The sequence below is a fragment of the Solea senegalensis genome, linkage group LG8 (assembly GCF_019176455.1).
Source record: "Solea senegalensis isolate Sse05_10M linkage group LG8, IFAPA_SoseM_1, whole genome shotgun sequence".
NCBI classification, from domain to species: Eukaryota; Metazoa; Chordata; class Actinopteri; order Pleuronectiformes; family Soleidae; genus Solea; species Solea senegalensis.
The window spans coordinates 7280984-7298706 of NC_058028.1; the positions used below are offsets into that span (position 1 = coordinate 7280984).

At 40.7% G+C, this 17723-nt stretch overlaps 2 protein-coding genes across 2 annotated transcripts; both read left to right on the forward strand.

Annotated features, from left to right (window-relative positions):
• The first annotated feature begins 882 nt into the window (after nt 1-882).
• On the forward strand, nt 883-9839 carry trpc6b (transient receptor potential cation channel, subfamily C, member 6b). Its single transcript, XM_044031462.1, has 12 exons — nt 883-990; nt 2558-3329; nt 4133-4309; nt 4400-4564; nt 4814-5030; nt 5479-5706; nt 6871-7135; nt 7222-7417; nt 7700-7894; nt 8028-8084; nt 8981-9056; nt 9159-9839. Exons 2-12 carry the CDS (start codon nt 2583-2585, stop codon nt 9296-9298), a joined length of 2463 nt encoding a protein of 820 aa, XP_043887397.1. The 5' UTR covers nt 883-990; nt 2558-2582; the 3' UTR covers nt 9299-9839.
• A 2572-nt stretch (nt 9840-12411) lies between these two features.
• On the forward strand, nt 12412-17283 carry pgr (progesterone receptor; the record flags this gene model as incomplete). Its single annotated transcript, XM_044032295.1, has 8 exons — nt 12412-13334; nt 13752-13861; nt 14651-14767; nt 15009-15314; nt 15569-15713; nt 15809-15939; nt 16212-16369; nt 16473-17283. Coding segments are annotated over 8 exons (2046 nt in total), but the record flags the coding sequence as incomplete, so codon positions are not given.
• Nucleotides 17284-17723: the final 440 nt, after the last annotated feature.

Here is a 17723-nt window from a genome sequence, read left to right on the forward strand (position 1 = left end):
ATTCTTGTAGCTAAATAGCTCTTTACTACAGAAACATGTTTTCTGTTCACTTAAGGGCAAATTAAAATTCTGTCTTTGAATCTTCCAAGGCATCTGCATTAAAGTCTTTGTCTCATGTCCACATAACTCGGTAGGAAAATTGGTAAAGCTTAGATGATGTCATTGGATACCATGTTGACAGCAGGAAGCAGCTGAATGGAAACAGGAAGCAGCCACATTTGAACTGATGTTTGATAATTCAACAAAAATAAATCTCAAAACCCGAAAGAAACGTAGAATGGAAAAGTGACATACAGGAGACGCACAATTGTTGTGATCATAAGTGCATTGTTTGTAACAGTTCATCAAAAGTTCATATTAATTATTATTATTAAAGGTTTAATCTGTATAAAGGTTATGTACCTGCTGCATTTCATGGCAATGACATGAGTTCAGAGGATTTAGGAAAATCTGCTTTTGTCTAGATTGTTTATGCAGCACAGGCAGAGGCCTCTGCATCAAATAATCTATTCTCAGTGTGTCAGACACCATATACAGAATTAGTGCTGCACCTCTGTCCATCGCAGAACACTTAAAATAATCCCTTTCCACTCTGCTCGAGTTTATGGCACCATGAGCTCAGCCAGTGCCCTTCCGGTTGTGTGCTTAAATCCTTTGGTTTGTTTGACAAATTGTTTTAATATGTCGGTCTACACAGTTACGGAAAATCAAATAACATAAAATGAAACACAAACTGTGACAGCAGCTCAAATATACTCTGCAAGCCTTAATATCCTATGGTAGGAAACACACCTCATAAGCTGCTAGAAAAAAACACCCAGTGGGCAGAGGCATCGCGGCCGGTGCAGCGTGGGGTGAGTCAGTCTGACAGGTGGGACAGAGGATGACAGGAGTCGCGTGTGTTCATCAGTTGCAGCTCATCGCTTGTGGATACAGCGTATGGGCTCTTATGACTTGATGGAGTGAAAGCAGACATCACTTTTCTCTGAGGTGAGTGGACGCATCCTGGAAGATTTTGTTTTTTTGTTTCATACTGTTTTGAAGAAATTATTTATTGGAGACAACTGGGACATTTTTGTTGTTTTGCAGGCCCATAAAAAGCGCCTGATCCTGCAGTGCCCCAATTTTTATATCTCCTGTTGTCTCTCCTCACTCTTCCTCTCAATCCTTCTCACATCCCAACTTAAGAAAGAGAATGACTTATTTGCATTTAGTCAGCCATTCTCAGAAATCCAAGAAGGATAAACACAGATAACAGCTTACCCATTTTTCTTTTTATGTCATATTAAATCCAACCTTGATTGATTATGATTGTGCCAAATTCATTCTTAAGATCTCACCTTGAACAGCATGACACACTCTTCATTTTTTATATCTCATCTCAGCTGATAAGGGATGTCAAAGATGAAGGCGCTGTCAGTTGTTTGTATTTCTGTGTGTGTGTATATATACTGTGCTCATTAAATCTCTCAATTATTGGAAATCTTGTTAACTCTAATCATGATTGAATATAGGAACACTGTCATCATCTGTTATCATCTTGAACAGAGACAACAACCTCCTGAGATAATCGCATTATTCAAACGAAATTACCGTGGAGGAAAGTTGATTTACTTGTCTGACAGTATTTATGCTTGTATTTAAAACCTACTGTATATCACACACAGATAGTATAAAGTCAGTAAAGGTTCAACTTTACCACAGCTAAACACTGGAGGGCATCGTTGTATAATACTTAAGACTTTGGCCGTGAATGATCAGGCTGAGTATGAGTGGATGAACAGTGCCAAGTCAAGAAATGAAGGCGAGCAGATGATGAGACTGTGGGAGGTGTCACACATGTAGTGAGAGTTATAATTTGGCACAGACCAGCTGGCCATTGCACGTAGTTGTGGACAGATGGAGCCGATGTACTTTCATATAAACCAGTACATTCAGTAGTCAGGTGTTATTTGGATTTGTGGATGAAAATCAACTTATGCACAGGCATCGATTACATACAGGTGACCACACTCGCAGCATTTCCTGTGCCAAGAAGCACGCAAGCGTCTTCAGTGGAACGTGACTGTGAATGCAGACAACAACAATGAATAAATAAATAAATAACAACTTTAAAAAAAGATTTTTACACACCAAACAAAAGGCTCACATTAGAAAACGTACGTTCAACTGTGTCATTTTACGAGTTTGGCATTCAAAAGCATTCGTTTGGATTCACCACAATGAGGACTCCTAAAATTACAATTACACAAAAAATTTACAAAATTAAGAACTACACTGACTTATTCTAGTAGAAATGAGGGGTTTAAAATGTGACACAAACAAAAGGAAAAGACTGTTCTATCTTTAAGAGAGCATACATTTGAAAGGGTGCAGATTTGACTAATGCCTTAATCTTTTTTGAGATTCAAAGATGTATTTTTCACATACATTGTACGAGTACAGCAACAATGAAATGGAATTGTGACGACACCGTAAAGAGAGATCAGTCACTAATTTATCACCTGTGATGGGAATTTGCAGTTATATTAATCAATCTAAAATCTTTTCTGTTTAGATGGAACAGTAAAAAGGGGAAAACTATGATGCTGCAGCAGGCAGTCGCCAAACCTCGAAGACAAGCTCTACGGGGAGCCGGTTACCTCTTCCGCTCCCAGTCGTCCTCCTGTCCTTCCATGACTGAAGAACTTTTTTTGAATGCTGCAGAATACGGCAACATCCCCGAGGTGAGGCGGATGCTAGAGGAGCTACCATTGCTCAATGTCAACTGTGTTAACTACATGGGCCAAAGTGCACTACAGCTGGCAGTGGCCAATGAGCATTTAGAGGTGACCAAGCTACTTCTGAGGAAGAAAGACCTCTCTAGAATTGGAGATGCTTTGCTGTTAGCTATCAGTAAAGGATACATCCGTATAGTGGAGGCTATACTGAGCCACCAGGCCTTTGCAGACAGTCAGAGACTCACCAACAGTCCAAGCCAGTCAGGCACCCATGACGACTTCCTCGCCTATGATGAGGATGGCACACGCTTCTCCCACGACATCACTCCCATCATCTTGGCTTCCCAGTGCAACGAGTACGAAATAGTGCACATACTTCTCATGAAGGGGGCTCGTATAGAGAGACCGCATGACTACTTCTGTCAGTGCAGGGCCTGCAGCGAGCAGCAGAGGCACGATGCTTTCAGCCTTTCCCAATCACGCATCAACGCGTACAAAGGACTGGCGAGTCCGGCATATCTGTCCCTCTCTAATGAAGACCCTGTGATGGCAGCTTTGGAGCTCAGCAATGAGCTTGCCGTTCTAGCCAACATTGAGAAAGAGTTTAAGGTACTTCTATAATCACTTATGGCATGTTAAAGGTCCAGTGTGTAACAATTAAGAGGTTTTTTGTGGCAGCAACTGAATACATAAATATAACCTGTATGTAAATAATTACGTTTAAATGAAAAGTGTTTGGTTTCATAGCCTTAGACGTAGTTTAGGCAAGGGCCTTGCTTTACAGAGGCTGCCATCTTGTGCTGGGTTAACGGCAGGGGTGAGCGGAGCAGTCCTCTGATTTTTACAATTTGTAGTCTTACAAATAGGCCGTATCCATACAGGGATTGTACGAAACAAAAATCTTTTTCTTTGTTGGCATTGTTTCAGGAAAATGTTTTCATCCGCACGAAACACCCAAAACGATGCAGTACATATGCCAGGCCTGTAAGGGGCGCTGTAGCGCTGCTACACCTAAAACAGAGAAGAACATTTTGAGTATGCACATAAATTATGCTGACTGTGTACAAAAAATAATGCTTTATTCTAACAAGTATACATTATAATGTTTAGAATACAGGAAAGGAAGGAGATATCGGAAAGAAAATAAAGGTTATAGATGTAGATAGTGACAGTGAATGCCATCACAAGAGAGAGAGGTGGGACTATGACATCATCGCTTTCCAAAATACAGTTTCAGGTCTCCTTAAAACAATATTTCTGAGTGGATAAACAAACCTTTGTAAGATTCGCCAAGACTAGTTTTCATGTGGACATACCCCTCAGTCACCAATTGTTACACACTGAACCTTTAATTTATGTTTCTTAAAAATGTCATCCTCAGCAAGTATAGATCTTTCCGTCCTCTGTTACAGAATGATTACAAAAAATTGTCCACTCAGTGTAAAGACTTTGTGGTGGGACTCTTGGACTTGTGCCGGAACACGGAAGAAGTGGAGGCCATCTTAAATGGGGACGGTGACTCATGTCAAACCTTTGGCAGACAAAACCTAATCAGGTTAAAGCTCGCAATAAAATATGAAGTTAAAAAGGTAAGTGTGTGATTAATGAACCTTAAGCTTTGTGTTAGGAATTATAGATGCATAAGGTGTAAACCTCGCTCTCTCTCTCTACACACATAGTTTGTGGCACATCCAAACTGCCAGCAGCAGCTCCTCTATATCTGGTACGAGAACTTTTCTGGACTTCGTCAGCAAAACATAGCCATTAAAATCCTACTTGTCCTCGGTGTTGCTGCTGGGTTACCTTTCCTGGCCTTCATGTACTGGATAGCACCTTCAAGTAAGGTAAGGGAGCTTTGCTTTTGCATTGTAAACAATGTCACTATTGCCTCATGTTTGCTGGGCATCAAAGTCCCCAAACACATTTGCCACAAAAACATTATGAGGCAATAATATGAGGGGTGCTGTGAGTTTGTTAGCTTGTTGTCAAGGTCGTCTTTCTTTCCTAGTTTCCTTGTTTCCTTGTTTCCAAATCAATTCAAACTAACAAACTGTTTAAAGTCTCTCTCTTTGCCATTTTGTGACTTCTCTCAGTTAGGGAAACTTATGTGTGGACCTTTCCTGAAGTTTGTGGCCCACGCTGCCTCCTTCATGATATTTCTCTGCCTACTGGTTCTGAATGCAGCGGACCGCTTCGCAGGGACATCGCTGCTGCCAAACATGACCGTCCACGAATACCCTTCGCAGCTGTTTCGTATGAAGACCACACCTTTTACCTGGATGGAGATCCTCATCATATCCTGGGTCATAGGTTATGAACACACTTCCCCTCTCATCTCACATGCCGTCCCCATTCTTGTATGAAATGTTTTCCTATGATATTATATATATATATTTTTTAAATTGCGTTCATTTATTCCTGCCGCCACAGCTTGCCTTCTTGTTATGATTTAAGTCAGGGCTACTGCACACTCTGCTCTGCATGCAGGGTCCGGGATATTACGAGTTACAAATCCCAAACACCTATGGTATGGTTGTGCATTCTCACCACGTGCAACATAATAAATCAGACTTGTAACGACTTTCCAATGATGAAAAAGGCAGAGGTGACACTTTAACTTCACGCCACAGGGGAATCACACAGACAGTTTGCCAATGTACAGCATCAATAAGTCATGTAAGATTTGACAATCCATTAACTTATCTATCACTGTGACGGTCGAAACAAACGTGAGATGTGTTTTTTTTTTTCCTTACAGGGAAGATCTGGGAAGAATGTAAAGACATTTGGACGCAGGACATCCGGGAATACATCTCCGAACCTTGGAACCTTCTTGATTTCAGTATTTTGGCCATATTTATGACCTCATTCATTGCCAGATTAATGGCTTTCTGGCATGCATACTCCGCCCAGTGCTTTGTTGATAAGCACTACACTGACCTGACCAACATGACCTTGCCCTCTGAGATACAATATTTCCAGCTGGGTGAGTGCAAGTGCAGTTTTTTTTTTTTATAAACAATGATTTGCTTTAACTGTAATTAAAAGCATGGGAGGGACAATGCATGACCCACATGCAGTGTACACACCCAAGCACACAATACCAAACTTATAAAAACAAATATATATAATGATGTCATTTTTACACCAACTTCTACCCCCCACACTATGTGTAGTATGGTAACTGTTATTCTTTACAGTTGTATTTAATCTACTTATATTAGAGATGAAATTGAAACCATTTGTATGTAGTCCTACAGGTCGCAGGGTGGAATCATTTTCGGATCGATATAAACCCTCTAACCACATCATCTGCAGAAACGTCTTTTTCTTCCCATCCATATTATTATTGTTGACCTTGCACTTGAACCTTGTCGATCGATCAGCTTCACAAGTTAATCATCTGGAGACGCACTCCTGAGTTAGATTTCCCGAAAGCGTGCATTATCCAAGTTACTTTGCATGCAGATGCAGACGCACACAAACTTGTTTTTATAGCTGAGTGAGGACACATCATAGACATAATGCATTCCCTAGGCCCTTACCCTAACCTTAACCATCACAACTAAGTGCTTAAGCCTAACCCTTAACCCCTAACCCTAAAAGCTTAACTAGACCTTTAAAGTTGTGGGGGCCAGATAAAATGTCCTCACAAAGATAGATTTGTAGGTTTTTTGGACCTAACAAAGCTATAAATACAAGTACACACACATAAACATATTATGAATGATAATGAATGGTAAATAGTCTGTATTTATATAGCACTTTCATCGTCTTGATGACCCCTCAAACCTGCTTTACACTACAGTTTTGCCATTCATCCATTCACTCACACTTTCATACAGCACATTTTCTATAAGTCATATTTTGGGGGTCAGGTTAAATGTCTTGCCCAAGGACACATCATCATGTAAACTAGCGGAGCCGGGAATTAAACCCACAACCTACCAGTTGAAAGACAACTTGCTCTACTACTAAGCTACTGTTGCGCCATTAATAAAGAGGTTAACCTGACCATTATTTGGGTCACACAATTGAATAATTTTAAAAAGCATTAAATTGATAATTGAATAAGGAATCTTCACACCTTATCATCATTAAGTAAACTAGATGAAAACGCTTCTTTCTTCTTCTTTTTTTTCACTTCCAGCTCGAATCAACTGGATGCCCTCGGACCCACAGCTCATCTCCGAAGGCCTCTACGCGATTGCGGTTGTGCTGAGTTTCTCTCGCATCGCGTACATCTTGCCTGCCAACGAGAGTTTCGGGCCCCTGCAGATCTCTCTGGGAAGGACGGTGAAAGACATCTTTAAGTTCATGGTGATCTTCATCACCGTCTTTGTGGCTTTCATGGTGGGCATGTTCAACCTGTACTCGTACTACCTTGGAGCCAAATACAACGACGCATTTACAACGTGAGTGTCGACTACAGACTTTTGCAGTAAAAGTCGTGCCCTTGGATGGAGTCTTAATTTAACCTTTCATTTCTGTACTCTGGTAGGCTCGAGGAGAGCTTTAAAACACTATTTTGGGCCATCTTTGGCTTGTCAGAGGTGAAGTCGGTGGTCATCAATATCAACCACAAGTTCATTGAGAACACTGGCTATGTGCTGTACGGGGTGTACAACATCATCATGGTGATTGTCCTGCTCAATATGCTCATCGCCATGTTCAACAGCTCCTTCCAGGAAATTCAGGTATGTCTGAGTCATCTACATTTCCATAATTATCTTACTTATGATGTCACATGTCGGTTCATTGTCGTATTCAGTATTTAGCTCACAGCAGGGGTGTTTAAGGAGACTTCAGGGGCCTGAATTCTTCTTCTTGGACAGATACATAGTGATCTCAAGGGCCCCTTCGACAATTCCTTGTTTTGCCTGTGTACACACCCGTGGTATACATAGTAATACTGTACAAGAATTATAGACCAGAATCTCTCACCCCATCGTTCCCTATCTTCTCTTCTATTGATGCAGGATGATGCAGATGTGGAGTGGAAGTTTGCCAGAGCCAAGCTCTGGTTCTCGTACTTCGAGCAGGGCGGTACGCTGCCCGTGCCCTTCAACCTCGTTCCCAGTCCTAAATCTGTCATTTCCCTCCTGTTGTGGATAAGGGAATTTCTCTGGGCACAAAACAAGGAAAGCTCAAATGACGAGACGGAGCTTAATAAGGTAAGGAAACAGCTTAGGAAATCACCTAATTCATACTGTTGCAAAAAGTTACAATTTTATGTATTTGTTAAGGGTCTACTAGGCCCCTTTGTGTCAAATCTATAAGTTGAATATGTCTTTTTGTATTGTTTAGTTGAGGCAACAAGAAGATCTGAGTGTGGAAGAATCACATTGCTCAACCCGCTACCAAGTAAAGCAGTTTTTATTTCCTAATGCTGAATACAGAGGACAACATTAAATCGTCATCTGAAAATGAATACACACACTCTTCAATTAATTTTATTTTGTTATGTTGCAGCTTTCTGCTAAAATGAAAATTTTAAATGATTATATGAACATATAATATGTATTTGTATTACAGTTTTATTTGACACATTGCCACAATAAACCAAAAGTTTAAGCATAGTTTGCTGTTGGTTTGTAGTTGTAGAGATGCAGGAGTGTAGTTGGTTAAAGTGACTAAACGTGACGGTCCCTAAGAGCATCTGGGTTTCTTAAATGATTGGAACAACCCAGAGTGGACAGAAGAGAGCTAACCTCTCAGTTAAAGTGAGCTATCAAAGGAGAAGGACCTTGGTGGTAGAAAAAAAAAGGCGGCCAAGAACCTGATAGTCACTCTGGCTGAGCTCCAGAGATCATGTGTGGTGATCGGAGACATCCCGAGGACAAGCAGCGGCTTGTGAAGAAGAAGCGAATGGAGCAAATTAAGGTCCACGGATGGTCACCATTCAGTCTGACAGAGAATCTGCAGAGAGAATAATATCAGATAAAATAATAATATATCTTATATCAATAGATATGTATATTGTCACCATGGATATAAGCCAAGTGTGTCATACTTCATCGCTATATCTTTACTTCATCAAAGTTGAAGAGAACATGGAACTGTCAGTCACCTAAATTGAGGACTATGAATTATGTGGAATGAAACAATTTATTTTAGTGATTTTTTGCAAAGGTCGCAACATAAAGAGTATATAAGTTAGTCAAAGGCATATATTCAGTTGGCAGCTGCTCACTGACGACAATTATTCAATTACTGACAGGAAATAATAGGAATGTAATCTTTTCTTGTTGTTTTTACAGAAGATAATGAATCGCCTCGTTAAAAGATATATTGTCAAAGCACAAAGAGATAAAGACAATGACGAAGTACACGAGGGTGAGTTTTTCTGGATGCCATACTATTATTTTTTTTTTTTTACGTTTTCTATAAAATAAACGTGACCCTGTCTTTTTTTGTGTGTGTGTTCTGCTCCCATAGGTGAGCTCAGAGAAATCAAACAGGACATCTCCAGTCTCCGCTATGAGCTGCTGGAGAGGCAGAACCATGATCTGGAGACACTGGTGGAGCACATTAGGGGACTGGGAGATGCCATGCATATTGAGCAGAAAGAAGAGTAGCATGTGCATACCTTATATACTGTACTCTTCTCATTATTGAGGAATTTGGTCAGGGACAAAAATGCCTTTAGAAGCAAATTAACACACATTTTAGACGAAAACATACAAGTTCACATGCAGAAACCTTATTGTTTTGCATTAGTGTAACTTTTGGAGGATATTCTCTTCATTTCCATCCCTGTACGACCACATGGTGTCACTAGTGGAACTTTTTTCTTGTTGCACAGACCCTGATACTGTGGCGTAGACATGGTTTGATAAGGGTGCTGTTTTTAATCTTAAGTAGGGGAAAAACAAATAATCTGGTTAATTCATCACTATACTAAACTATAGTTAGTGATAATAGCCTTTATTACTTCCCTGTGGATGTCATGTTGTTCTCTTCTTGTGACATAACCTGAAAATTAAAAAAAAAAAAAAAAAAGATAAAATAAAATAGGGCAGTTATAAACACACTCACTTTGCTGGATTTCTTAAATGTTAAGTGTTGAACGTTTGAAGCGTAATGCTTAATGAAAATTAAACTGGCCATTCTTTTCAACTCATGGAGTCCAGAGGCTTTTATGGGCTTTTATAGCCATTATGCAGCAGATGCTCCCCCTCACGCTCGCTGTGAAGCAAGACAAACATCTGAGAACAGTCTGACCTGTCAAGAGAGAGCGAGAGCGTTTCAGAGCTACCAAGTCGAGTCCGCAAGCAGCATTTAACCACATGTGTCTGCAACAGCACTAATTTGTCATTTCAAAACTCCAAAAGCTGCCGGTGGTCACTGTGTGCAGCGTGGGAGCGTAACATCTACAGATTAAAGTCTCTTATGAAAGCCTGGGCCTTTATCGCATTCAAAGAACACATCACTTTTTTTTTTATATGAATAATAAACCGTTATCCAAGAATTATGTAGGCCAAGGCATGAGAATCCCCCACTGATATCGTCAAGCTCATGACGCAGGAGATAAAGGCCAAGGCCTGTGTGTGCATCATGCATCAGTGACATCCACACTCCGCTGATTAACTTGAATAGTAAAACTCCCTGTGTTATCGCTCCAGGATTACAGAAATGTAAATGAGAACAAAGGAAATGGGCATTCTGCTATGACTCAATTTCCTTCAAAAATGTGTCACACACAGGCTGATAATTAAACATTTAAACCTATACAGTAAAAACGTGACCAACTTCGGTGCAAACAGATGGAAAATATTTTATAAATGATTATTATTATTATTATTTTGGCCATTATTTAACTTTATATTTACTTTGGCAAACTCAGCATAACATAATCCATTATGGTTTCTCATTGGCTGACCATGGCTCTACTGTGATGCCATACATTTCTGTGGTGTGCACATTTATAATATTACACATTAATAAAGACATAACATCAATTTCACTTTTAAACTTTAGACAAACAGTTATAACTCCCGAGTTATTCAAAGATGTCATGTTTGTCTTGTAGTCTCTGCTTGAAAATTGCGCACACATAATGAAATGAGTGTATATATCTGCAACCACAAGGTATATAATATTTTGGGTGAAAGGTAAGGTAAAGTACTTCAATCAAATCACAGTACAATATGTGAACATGATCTCTGCAAAGGTTGGCTTGGATCAAGTGAAGTAAGTTTTAGTACAGAAAATACAGGCGAGGTTTGTTACAGCCAATAGATTACGCTATTGTCGCCAAAACACCTTGAATTCCTCCAATCAGAAACAACTCTGAAACAACTTAGAGTCCCTCCATTCGTGCTAAAGAGAGAGCCACATTTGAAACTTCCCGATGGTGTTATCTACAAAAGCTTGTTTTTTTAGGTAAAAAAATGACTTTCCTGTCTGATGTTCTTTTTTGGATGCTGTTTTAAGATCAAATGTCTATGAATTCAAACAAGTATTATTAGAATCACTGTTTTGTAAGCTTAAAATAGAAACGGCTAACAAGTGTCAAACTAGCAGTCAAGCTTGCTCACAAGAGATGAAAACATGGTTGGTGATACTGTAACGCTGTTACAATTACAATACCGTTTCATTTATTTTATATATGTATATATATATACATATATATATATATATACATATATATATGTATATATATATATACATATATATATGTACATTTTAAAAACGAATAATAATAATGCTTATTGTTTATTGTTTTTCACTTGATGTAAGGCAACCTTGAGTGCCATGAAAGGCGCTATTAAATAACATTTATTTGCATTATAATGTGACGGCTTCACTTCTTTTTTGTCATGTAGTATGGTAAGGTAAACATTACTCAATAACATGACTGATAAATAATATTTTCCATTTTGAATATATGATTGATTCATTATGTATATTTTACACATGCTACAACCGTCCCAGTGTATTAAAATCAATTTTGCAACCTGTACATATTTCATAAAACCACATGAATGCATTATTTATTTATTTATATATCAACAGTTGACAAATTGAAGTTTGTAATTATAACAAATCGGTTATTCCAGTGTAAATGGTTTTTGATGTATTGCTGAAAATTCCAAAAAGTGGTACAACGGTCCCTGGTCTCCCCTACTTTTGTGTAGTGGAAAACCAAACTAAACATGTGGAATTATTTCAGTGTAACACAGCAAATCCGTCTGGACTTCAAAGGTAAGAGTGAGCAAAGGTTTTTGTTTTTTTGAAGTGATTTCTAGTTGTCTTTATTCTTTGGCTTTTATCTCCACGGTGCTTTGGTGTTGAGGTATTTGACTTATATCCTCAGAAATGTGGCCAGTGGGTAGACACAGCGGTGCTGTACTGAGTTTGGTGTGTAGTAATTAATTTAGTTGTTATTTGAGGTGTGTTTGTCACATTTAAAATCGTGTAGCCCATATTCTGCTGTCTAATTTGATGGGCAACATCACTATATTCGTTCATGTATAGTGCAACATTGTGTTATTGCCACTATTATTCACTAATTATTATTTTGGTCCCCAAATTTGGGAACCATCGGGCTTATGTTAAAAACAGATGGACTAGACTCTTGTGCTGAGGAAAGTCAAAGTCACAGCCTTCTTAAAAAGGGAGGAGGATCACAGTCCAGCCTCCGAACGCACTCCGGCTCTGCTGCTGCTGTGTGCGTCAGTGTGCGTAAAACGGCAGCATGAACGCCATCTCTTCTCCCATCGCTGAATCCACCAGCACAAGAGTGGGCGACTTAAATACAGCGTACAGTAATATCAAAATGTCTAACGAGGCGCAGGCTCTTACTTGCATGTCCTCCGTGCGTAATTTTGGAAACATTGGCGCACTGATCCACGGTCTTTATCCAAGCGGCGAGGGCGCAGTCTTTAAAGAGTGCAACATACTCGACGCCTCACTGGCTTCAAAATACTACTATGACCGTGGCAGTGAGTTAGTAAAGTGTGACAGTGTTGCGCCCTGGGGAGACTTTGTAAAAGTTCCGAGGACGGATGTGGCCACATCTGAAACTGTGCCCGACGCAGGAAGCCTCTCGTCCACTGCTGGAGCGTGTAAGTTCATCAAAGACGAGAAGGAGCCTTCAGCGATAATGGACAGAGCATGTCCCGACTTCGATCCATCACCGGAGCTGTCTGCTCTTGACAGCTGCTGTGACACATATAGGAAGCAGCAGCCGCAGCAGTCACAGCAGCCACAGCAGTCACAGCAGCCACAGCAGTCACAACCACAACAGCAGCAGCAGCAGCAGCAGCAGCTGAGTCTCAGTGACGGTGAGTTGACAAACTTCGGGCCGCTTACGACAGCTCCTCCGCCGGGGATGGAGGGATCTCCAAACTTTCTTATCGACTTGAACCAGGCGGAGCAGCTGCCGGCGCTGAACCAGGTGACGACCGACTCCAGGTGCGGTTCTTCCGGGACGATGTACAGGAACGAGTTGGTTCCCCGCTGGCAGATGCAAACGTCTCCAGCCGAGCCTCAGTACTGGTGTCAGTCCACGGGTCTGAACGATGACCCGTTCACACACAGCGGCTATGAAGTGATCCAGAGCCAGGGCTTTGTTCAGAGGAACTCCTCGCCTTTCTCCACGTTCCCCGGGTAATTATTCATTTTAATGATTGTGAAGTCATTGATGGAATATGTCATTTCCAGCTAAAAATGATCTTGAAATTAAACTTGCAACAAGTTAAACATGTTGATCAGTCATTTGGCTCATTCCTGAGTCATTCCTGAGTCAGGGAAAGTGGGGAAAAAAACCCAACTTCCTCTCACATTTCTACTCTGTATATGTAAACTGCAATCTGTCTCATGGAGTCAGTATAAAACAAGTTGTTTTCAAAACAACCAGTTTGAACTTCATCTGAAAAAAAATGACGCAGCAGAAAAGTTCTGCCAAAAAATCCTTAACATCAACACCTAAAACATTAAAAGCATTAAACCCTTATTAAAATGTAGCTTTGTAATTGACTTTATTAATGTGCGTTATCTTCAATTATCTGTATTTTTTCCCCTCAGTATGCCCCCTCAGAGACAGTGTGTGATTTGTGGTGATGAGGCATCCGGCTGCCACTATGGAGTCCTGACGTGTGGAAGCTGCAAAGTCTTTTTTAAAAGAGCAGTCGAAGGTGAGCAAAAAATGAGAAACTACTGAGTCTATATATTTCCATTTCACGTCAGTCATAAGTGTTTTGTTCTTTAATCTCGTGCGTTAAGTTACCCCACATCAAACATGCATGTGTGGTTTTATCATCTCTGTACTTCTATATCTACCCACAGTGTATCTTTATCTGACCACTGTGTTCTTTTGGGTGCACGTGAAGCCTCCAGCACACTCTCTTCCATTAGACAGTGTATCGTTTGTTAAAAGGTTGATTTTAGGCAACATACAAATGAGCATTACCCAGATTTCTTTTGTTCACCAGAGGATCAATGGACATTGATCCAGGCAAATAAACGTAAGAGATTGATATTACAGATATTACATGTGCAGACAGAGAGGACTGTGGCACAGCGAAAGGGAGGCACCACATCATATTTCACTGACCTTCAATGGTAGTTGTTAAAAGGTCATTAGCAACAGTATCACACTGACCAGTGTTCACCGTGTTCCTCGTCTCGGACTTGTTTTTCCCCTCGTTATCTTTAGATGCAAGATATATAAGAGCCACTATGTCTCACCACGGCAGTGTCACTCTGTCCTCACAGCCTCGCCTCAATCGAATTTTCTTCTTTAGATCTCTCCTCGGAACACTGGCTGAATGTGGAGTGGAGTAGCCATGCTAATAGTCGAGAGTCCTTCAACGTCTTTTTTTCTTTTTCCCCTCCTCATTATATGCCTCTTCTCCTTGTGACACGTTTGGAAAAAAAAAAATGTTAAAAATCATGTGCATTTTCTGTATCTTTTCACTCAACAGGCCATCACAGCTATCTCTGCGCGGGGCGAAATGACTGCATTGTGGACAAAATCCGGAGGAAAAATTGCCCGGCGTGTCGCCTCCGAAAGTGCTATCAAGCGGGCATGATGCTCGGAGGTAGAGCCATTGGTTGGATTTCTTTAAGCACAGACGAGCTAATGCACTCATTTAGAAAAGATGAAACTGAAACTGATTATGTAGCAGCAAATGAAGATTTGAAAAATAACTTCAAAGAGTGTGTTCAAAGTGTCGAGATCAAAACGAACTGAACTGACTTTTGCAGGCCATTTACTCCTGCGTGAAACGAGGTTATGTGGTGTTTGTGAAATCCTAACAAAACCTTGCGGTCACTTCACAGGCAGGAAGTTGAAGCGTTTTGGGGCCTTGAAGGCCTTGGGCATACCCTCGTCCCTGATGTTCCAGTCCCACTTGGCCATGTCCGGCAACAACCAGGCCCTGAACGCCATGTCTTGCATACCTGGCATCCACGAGGTGCAAGTCAACTCACAGATCATCGACATCCTGGAAAACATCGAGCCGGAGGTCTTGTACTCGGGTCACGACAGCCTGCAGTCCGATGTCCCCCACATGCTGCTCAACAGTCTCAACAGGTTGTGCGAGAAGCAACTGCTTTGGATCGTCAAGTGGTCCAAGTCTTTGCCAGGTGACGGCTCTCTCTGCGTCAGGGTCACTAGTCGTCACCGTGGGGACCCGCTGATGGTCTTAAGCGCTGAAATTCAATATGAACAAATGATAGAAGGGATAGAAAGAGTGGAGGACAAACAGAATTTTACATAATGTTTTTTTTTTTTAAGTTTTAGTAGTTATTGTAGTTGTATTGTAGTTGTGTTGTAGTTTCACGGTATAATATGGTGGTCTTGATGTAAAGCTGGACACTTACAGTATTTCCTTTCCTAGGGTTCCGTAATCTTCACATCAATGATCAGATGACCCTCATCCAGTACTCGTGGATGAACCTCATGGTGTTCTCGCTTGGTTGGCGCTCCTTTCAGAATGTCACCAGTGAATTTTTGTACTTTGCACCCGATCTGATTCTCAGCCAGTAAGTAACCATCGCCGTGCAGTTTTTCTTTTCTTTTTTAAAGCCTTTTTTGTTTCAGAATATTTACCCTCCTTTTTTGTTGTTTTGTGCGTCAGGGACCAAATGAGGAGAACTTCGATTTACGACCTCTGTCTGGCAATACAGTTTATTCCTCAGGAGTTTGCGAACCTTCAAGTGTCCCGTGAGGAGTTTCTCTGCATGAAAGCCATCATACTTCTCAACACAGGTAAGAAGACGGGGAACTTATCCAAGATTCCAGATTCTGGAACTTGGACTCCAAACATGTTGTAAACAGAGTTGTTTTGCCATGATGACTATCTACGGTAGAGCCGCACGAAAATGACGAAACGAAAGAAACTTGACAAGTTTTATGTTGCAGCAACTATCAGGTCCTAGATTTACAAGAATGAAAGCAGAAGACTTCTAAAATAGTCATCGTCATGTTTCATTACCTAACAGCGTGTTTTAATGCCAGAAACAACACTTTTTTTCTTCCAGTGCCTCTTGAAGGACTCAAAAGTCAGGCTGCGTTCGAGGAGATGAGACAAAACTACATCCACGAGCTGACAAAGGCAATCCACATAAAGGAGAAGGGCATGGTGGCCAGCTCGCAGCGGTTCTACCGCCTCACCAAACTGATGGACGTCATGCACGAGGTGAGCCGAGTACTCACAGAGCGAGAGAGTACAAAAGTGTAAAGGCTTAGATAAGTGCCGCTTTTCCAAATCACCGAGACAAACCTTTCTGTCCTCCCGACAGATAGTGAAGAAGGTCAACCTGTTCTGTCTCAGCACCTACATCCAGGCGGACGCCATGAGTGTGGAGTTTCCGGAGATGATGTCAGAGGTCATTGCCTCCCAGCTACCAAAGGTCCTGGCGGGCATGGTGAGGCCCCTCTTATTCCACACGAAGTGACGATGACGACGACACAGCCACACACACACATCTGTGGAGACACCCTGCGACTGGATTATTCACACCCACATTTACCTAAACATAGCCCTCTGTAATCTACCAACCTGCTTTCCGATCTTCGGCTTCACGAGGTGAACATAAACGCCAAATTATCTGCAATATTATAAACTCCGAGGCATCAAATAATTAATCTTCTCCGTTTAGTCCTGCTGCAGCCACCCCTTACCCATTCTGTATCTTGTATACAGATGGTACTCACTTGCTCATATGCAGTAGGTTTCTGAGAACCTCTAGATAAAGTGTTATTTTTGTACTAAAGCATTAATATTCTTATGTTTCGCACCAGAATGAGGACACACACCGAAACCTGCCACTTAAAATAATCACATTATTTCAGGGTTAACAGTCGAGTGACTCAGGGAGGAGAAACCGGGAGGGAAACTATTTTTAAAAAGTTTTTTTTTTTTTAGCTGGAAAGAGATTAAAGCTCGGGTAGGGCACAGGAGTGAGTCCATAACAATCTTTCAAAATAATGTAAATAAAGTGATCCAAGAGAAAACTAGACGTCTGTCCAGTAGAAAGGATGCAATTCCAGAATTGCAACCAAAGCTTACGCTGTAAAATAATAACCTACCAAAAAAAAAGAAAAAAAAAAGTGCCTAAAAGATAGTCACAATAAACACAACAAAAGACGTCAATATTGGCGGAGTATTTCAGTCACATATGAAGTGCACGCGCCCATCTTGGTGGTGGTTCATGACGAAGAGCCTCGACCTGCTGCAAGACACCATGACACTTGTTTAAGATGCATACGACAGATTTAATTCAGATTAGTTCAGAGGAATCATGAAAAAAAATGTATTTAATGTGAACAAATCTGTAAAAAAAAAACAACAAAAAAAACAAACAAGGTACAAACACATCACCTCTTCTTTTAATTAACTTTACATCAACTCTTATTTAAGTTAATCGCTGGAAGATTTATTGGCTTCTCCGCCTAACAAACAAGTACAACTGGGACTTAAAATATCCCTGTGTTAATAAAATATGTGCAATAAAACTAATTTTCACGTGAGGAACTTATATCATATTTAT

Excerpts from the sequence above, each read along its gene's own strand:
- trpc6b (XM_044031462.1), top strand. The coding sequence starts at position 2,583 with ATGATGCTGCAGCAGGCAGTCGCCAAACCTCGAAGACAAGCTCTACGG. Across the intron at positions 5,031-5,478 it reads CATCATATCCTGGGTCATAG|GGAAGATCTGGGAAGAATGT; the intron begins GTTATGAACACA and ends TTTTCCTTACAG. Across the intron at positions 7,895-8,027 it reads ACGAGACGGAGCTTAATAAG|TTGAGGCAACAAGAAGATCT; the intron begins GTAAGGAAACAG and ends TGTATTGTTTAG.